Source organism: Alligator sinensis, unplaced genomic scaffold (genome assembly GCF_000455745.1).
Source record: "Alligator sinensis unplaced genomic scaffold, ASM45574v1 scaffold441_1, whole genome shotgun sequence".
Lineage (NCBI taxonomy): Eukaryota > Metazoa > Chordata > Crocodylia > Alligatoridae > Alligator > Alligator sinensis.
In genome coordinates this window covers 495702-502131 of record NW_005842313.1, presented here as the reverse complement: position 1 = coordinate 502131, position 6430 = coordinate 495702, and the positions used below count along the sequence as shown (strand labels likewise).

The following is a 6430-nucleotide window of genomic DNA, read 5'->3' as shown; positions in this document are numbered from 1 at the left end:
CAGCAGGATCAAATGTATTTTTCTAACTCAGCATGTAATTGGATGCAGCTTTATTTGGGGAAGGGGAGGGGTAAAGAGCATACGGGCTTCATTCCAGTCAGGAGTGTTCTCCGGGGAGCAAAGCAAAATTGTATGCACGCCTGTGTGTATATTCACCTGTGCAAGCTGCAGAAACTGAAACATCTTTGGCCTCAGTAGGAGTTTGGTTATTGTTGTTGTTCTGTGGTATTGACGTGACAGCTGATGTCTCTTCGTATGCGGATACACAGTCACCTTGTTAGACTGTAAGTGGTTTGGGGCAGAGCCTGGTCTCTCTTTTTCTAAAATTGCTTACATCAAGGGAGCTCTGATAGATGTTTTCTTGGTGCTTTCCGCGTCATAAATGCTGATCTAAGGAGCGCAGGTATCTAGGTTGTAGCTGCACTGGTCTGGAGCAGTGGTTGTTAACCGGGGGTACACGTACCCCTGGGGGTACTTAAAAAGGTTGTAAGGGGTACAGATGGGGGGGACACCGGTGGAGGCCCAGGGGGCATGTGCCCCTCCCCCTCCCCCAATCTGGGCACGGGATGGAAGCTGCTATACTCCCCCAGCTGCTGTGCGCTGGGCTTTGCACACTGCTGCAGCTGCCCCAGGAGTGGTGCAATGCCATGTGCCTGCAGCCACCGGGCTGCACCATGCCCCCTGCCCACCTGGCAGCGGGATGCATGTGAAGTCACATCAGAGCAGCTGCAGCAGCGTGCAAAGCCCAGCTCGCAGCAGCAGCCGCCTCCGCCCCATGCACAGATCGGGGGGCACATTCCCCCCCGGGCCTCTGCTGGGGTACTTGCATTGGCATGAGCCCACCCCACCCCTGGACTAGCTTCCCGGGCTCTGATTGTCCCACGACCCAGCCCAGCTGGGACCCCATTCACTCCAGCCCCTGTTCCTGTCTGTGTGCCACTCCCTCCCTCACTGTGGGGACTTCTATCTGCTGGGGGTGGGTGTGCACATGCATGCGCGTGCGTGCTCAGCCCCCCCCCCCCACATCATTTTAATGTAAAGGGGTACATGAGCTGAAACTTTAAGACAGAAGGGGTACACTTTTTAAAAAAGGTTGAAAACCCCTGGTCTAGAGGCAAAAGGAATCAGAACTCATGGTAGAGGTGATACCTTTTATTAGACCAACTAGATTTTTGCAAAAAAAATCATTATTTGCAAGCCGTTGGGCATAAACACCCTTCAGGCATAAGAGAAAAGATTGTAAAAGTTCTCCTAGGTAGAAGTGAAAGTTCATATTTCATAAGAGATTTGAAGGTGTGGTAAAATCTCCTGTTTGGAACTGTTCATTTTATGCAGGTTAGGTTCAGAGAAAAGTTGGAATAGTCTGTTCACCTCATAGTTGTTTGATGGCAAGCAGGATGTAGAGTCATATTTCCTTCTGGTTGTGATGTTTCATATTTCACAGAAGAGTAAAAAGATGGAATGCTCTTCTGGGCAGGAATTTCTTATGTGATGAGGTATCTCTGGGCTCTGTGATAATGCAAATTACCTCGAACAAAGGCAGGAGCAGGGTCTCAGGTCTAAGGATTAGATCTAAGGGGCTTGCCATCTAGTTCAGCCATGTGAAGTTACTGAGCCAATTCAGGTTCCTTTACATTTTCTCTTGGGGACAAATCCTGGCATGGTTTATCCAGGGTCTCTGCCTACAGCAGCTCTAAGGCACCAAGATTTTAGTGATGCTGTATAAATTTATTTTAGCTGAAGATTTATCCTGCAGTCACCCACCCACTTCTGCTCTCAGCTTCTAAAAGCTACCCTGAACCTATCGTTGTCCTTGTTGCTCCTCCTCTGTGGGAGAAGCCTGATACAGACTGGGCTCCACAATATTCAGCCATTGCAAACCCTTTGAGATGGTACCAGATCCCATCTATTCCATTTGATTGCAATCCTCACAGTCTTGAGCGCAGTGGAGCTATAGTACTGCAATCCTGCCAAGGGCTGTCGCAGGATTTGCCCAGTAGTGCATGATTCTTACTTTGGGTAGTCACATCTGCTCAGTGCCCTTTGTATCAGTGTGGGGGCGGGGAAAAACTGAAGTTTTATCTGCACAACAGTGATTTGGGGTATCCAGGCTTATGAGCAAAGTGGGTGCTTCGGTCTTCTACAGCTTCACCTTCCACCCTCTATCCTGATCCACACAGGAAGAACGCAGTGGGAATTAGCAGTGATTATTACCATCTATTAGCGTATATTATGTTACTAAATTCAGGTAAAAAAACAAACCCATCAGTGTAGTGAATTCCACAGGTCTATGGGGCATATGATGGGAAATAAGCCTGTGCCACACTGGAAACAGCAAATGTACTAAGGAAGCATTCGTGTTTTGCAGGAATAATTGGGTCACACAGCCTGGAGACCATGGAGGGGGATTGTCTGAGCTGCATGAAGTATCTGATGTTTCTTTTCAATTTCTTCATATTTGTAAGTACTTGGAACCCTCTCGTGCTCTCTCTCTTGTTCTCTATCAGTCTCCTGCTCCCTCGCACTCCCACTTGATGCACTGACAGGCCCTGATGTGCTCTGGTAAAGTTCCCATGATGCAGAAGATCCCTTCAGCTTCATCACTACAGTGACTGAATGTGCCCAGCGCCTTTGGTCCAAAGGTGCTGAAGCATTCAACAAGGCAGCCTGGTGCTTGCTGTCATTTTGAGTGATGTCTCTCTTCAGCAAAAGAAGCCTGAAGAGCATGTTACTACTGTGGGCAGAGAAAGAGGCCAGCCTTGTATTGTTTAAGAAGCAGTTTCTAGTCCTGGCTCCTCTGTTATGATATGTCTAATAAATGTGGCTCTTCTCTGCAGGATCAGTTTGATGGGGTCTTTTGAAAGGCGGGGCAGGTGAAACTACAGGCTGTTGTTTCCCCCATAGGGGTAGCACGGGGGCTATAGGGGAAGGATTCCTTTACCTCCCTCAACTGGACTGTCCCAAGCAGCTCTAGTGACTCAGGCAGCACATGGGGCTGAGGATATGGTCTTACAATATTAGGGAAGGAGTAAACAGCTGGAACAAGTGAACAGTTAAGAAACAAAACATGGCTTTTGTTATAAATGTTCCCAATAATGAAAAAACAAGGGGAGAAAGCAATTGAAACTGCACAGTCAGTGAGCAGAGTTGCCTGTTTTGCAGAGAGCATTTGCCATGAAGCAGCAAGTGCAGACCAAGAGGACTTCTTAGATCAGAATCATCTGACAAATCCCCTTTGACATCAGGTTTTTTTTAACTCTTTCATCTCCTGTTCTCTCCTTCTTTGTGGTAGCTGGGAGGGGCCTGCCTTCTAGGAGTTGGGATCTGGGTTATTGTGGATCCAACAGGATTTCGAGAGATCGTGGCTGCCAACCCTCTGCTCTTCACGGGAGCATACATCATGCTGGCAATGGGAGCGATGCTCTTCCTGCTGGGCTTTCTTGGCTGCTGTGGGGCCATCCGTGAGAACAAGTGCCTCCTGCTCTTTGTAAGTGTTGTTGCATTTTGTCTTGGACTTTGGTTCCTTCTAAGTACATGAGTGATTGTGTATTGCCAGGAAGGGTGACCATGTAACATTTTATACAGATGACTCTTTTTTTTTCTTATTAAAGCACTTTTTAAAGCACATATACAGTAAAACAGGCAGACGGTGGAGAAAAAATCAGATCTTCTCAAAGCACCAACCACTAGTCCTTGAGCTAGAAGAGAATTTCCATCAGCTTTCAGCAGTATGGGGCTCATGATACACATTTGAACAATGATGATTTCCATCCATCAGAAACCAGTTGTATATATACATGGATATGTAACCTTATACAAGTCCAATTGTTACAGCATATAAACACATGCAACTGGATGATTGGTGGTACTGGTGGTGATGATGATGATTACTGTCTAGCCCTTTTAAGTTAGGATTCTGATATTTTTCTTACTTGGGACTTAGAGATAAGAAAGCAGAAATAGAGGAAGGTTTCAGGGAAATCAGGAACTGAGCTGTAATCTGTTTCCACTGAATATTAAATTCAGCAAAAAATCTATCTTGCAAAAATAGGTAGAACTTGAAAAAGTGTCCCTGTGGTCACTTCAATATACATTCTTCTCAGCTCCTAAAATGTGCCATAATTATTAGTTTTGTTGACCAGTTTTTCCTTGAATTACAGGGTTTCACCTAAATCCCGTGAGAGCATCATGTACTATTTACCAAGCCCTAACCACTAAAATAACCATTTTTGATCTTTGTGACTAGATCTGATCCTGCAGGGTTTCCAGCCATTATCTGTTACAGGAAAGCATTCCCAATTACGTGACTGAACACAGAGCTCAGTTATTTGTTTCTTGTTTTTATCAAGTGTGACCTTCTGTTTCTCCCTCAGAGTTCTCTGCGTGTTTTTCTAAATCTCGATCTTTCAGTGTGCTTTGTAATTGTATCTTGCATACAGAGCCCTGCAGAAGCAAGAGCAGCGGCTGCTTCACAGTGAAACATAGATGCTTGTCTCTAACAGGGAACATGAACCTTCAGCTGTCCGAAAGAGAATTTGGCAATATCCCTGGAGATCTGACAGGCTTCACTGAACTGAATTCTCCTTTCCTTTCCTTACCCATCTGAATTCAGTGTGTTATAACATCTCCTTTGATGCTATGACCTATGCTATCCTGCTTGGGGTATGCATTGATCCTCCCTTGACTCATCACAGGACACTTCACAAGTAAACTTGATGTAATCGAGTAGAGAACCAAGCTCAATAAGTTCCAGTAAAGTTTAGAAGTCCAAAGTCACATACATATAAAGAGCAGTGAACAGTAAAAGTATTTCCCATTCAGGACTCTGCAGACTGCATGCAGATGTGTGTGCTAGACAGGTAGGTTGGATTCAGGAGAGTTCTGGGCTGCATTCAGTCCTTAGGTTACTCCATGTAACCTCACGGCTGAATATTGCCCTTTATAAGCACATCCACACAAGCACTCCCGTGCATTTCCCTGGGGACAAATACAGTGGCATTGTAGTTGTGCCGCTGTTACTTGTCCCTGAGGAGTGCCCCTGCATGCATGCTCTGGCACATGGCAGATTGCCTCGGGTAGGGGAGGGGAGGCTGGAGCCAGTACCTGGACTAGCCCCAGCAGCCTTACCTGCAGTCCTGGGGGCTTCCCAGGGTTGCAGCAGGGGCAGTGGGGGCATGTGAAGCCTGGCCGGCAACTGGAGCATAGCTCTGGCTGGCCAGGCTCAGTTTCGGGCAGCAGACACTGCAGCCATTTGCGCCACCCCACTTTTTTTCTGCTGCCTTTTTTTTTAGATATTAGGAGTTCTCGGTATCTAGATTTTCTTCTGTGCTGCAAATATATAGAGCGGAGAACTCTTTCATATGTGCCATGTGCATTTTGCGCTGCCTAAAAAGCATTTGAGAAGCCACAAAGTGCACGTATGCTCATCTGAACGCACCTTGTCTTTGTTATATTCCAGTGCACTGTTTCACGCTTATTACTTTTTCTACCTCTCAAAGATCATTCTGAATCCTACTGCTTTATGTATTTGCTTTTATTGTTACTTTATTTTACATTGGGAACCCAAGATTATCATTGCCTCATGTTCATGGTCATTTAGGAAAATTTCAGCAGCAAAATCAGCTTGGTGAGAACCTGGCAACCATACTGAATGGCATAGCAAAGAAAGAGAGGGGTGTGTGTGTCTGAATTGATGTCTATGTGGAAACACATGTGCTGTGATGCAAGTCACACTAACTAAATTTATAGGCTAGGAACAGCCATTACACATAAACTGGTTTAAGTGATCAGAAACTGGTTTAAACCTGTAACAGAACAGATGTTCAGTGCACATAAACTAGTTTCAAAATGGCTGAAACCAGTTTGAGATAAACCTAGTTGAATGTAGTATCAAACTTAACTGATTTGGCTCAAATCAGTTTTTGCAATAAGTGTCCCAGACCCCTTGCTGGTTAAAGATAAACCAGGCACCCCCAGCATCCCAGCATGCTCTGTGGGCTGGGTGGGGCTCTCTGCTCCACAGCAGAGCTGGCCCCTCCTTTCTGCTCCCTGGTTGGAGCTCTGGTAGAGACTGCAGACACAGCAGGGTCTACGTGGCTTCCTCCTGTCCTACCCCTGCCTCGCTGCTCAAGCAGGGATCCCTCCCTCCCATCTCCCACAGCATGAACCCCAGCCCCACAGACCCTAGGCACATAGTATGCTAGCTAATAGGCCTGTAAGAAGCAGCTAGTATTCACTTCAGATTTGGATTCGGCCAATTTGGGGCACAGTGATTCGATTTGGTGATTGAAAGCACTGTCCCAAATCGACTCAGCCAAATCTGATTCAGAGATTTGGCCACTGCTGAATCAGCCAAATCTCTGAATCAAACAGGCCCCATCCCCCGCCTGCTCTCCCAGCCCTGTCAATGGCTGCCCTGCCCCGCCCCAGT

General features: G+C 46.5%; 1 protein-coding gene across 2 annotated transcripts in view; it reads left to right on the top strand.

The window, feature by feature from the left end:
• Positions 1-6430, top strand: part of TSPAN18 (tetraspanin 18) — a 210367-nt gene that overhangs the window by 177962 nt on the left and 25975 nt on the right. For both annotated transcript variants that reach the window (XM_025209860.1, XM_006028425.3), the window contains exons 5-6: positions 2369-2460; positions 3293-3487. In XM_025209860.1, the coding sequence (XP_025065645.1) occupies positions 2398-2460; positions 3293-3487 (258 nt within the window). In that variant the 5' untranslated portion in view covers positions 2369-2397. The remainder of the gene's footprint in view (positions 1-2368; positions 2461-3292; positions 3488-6430) is intronic.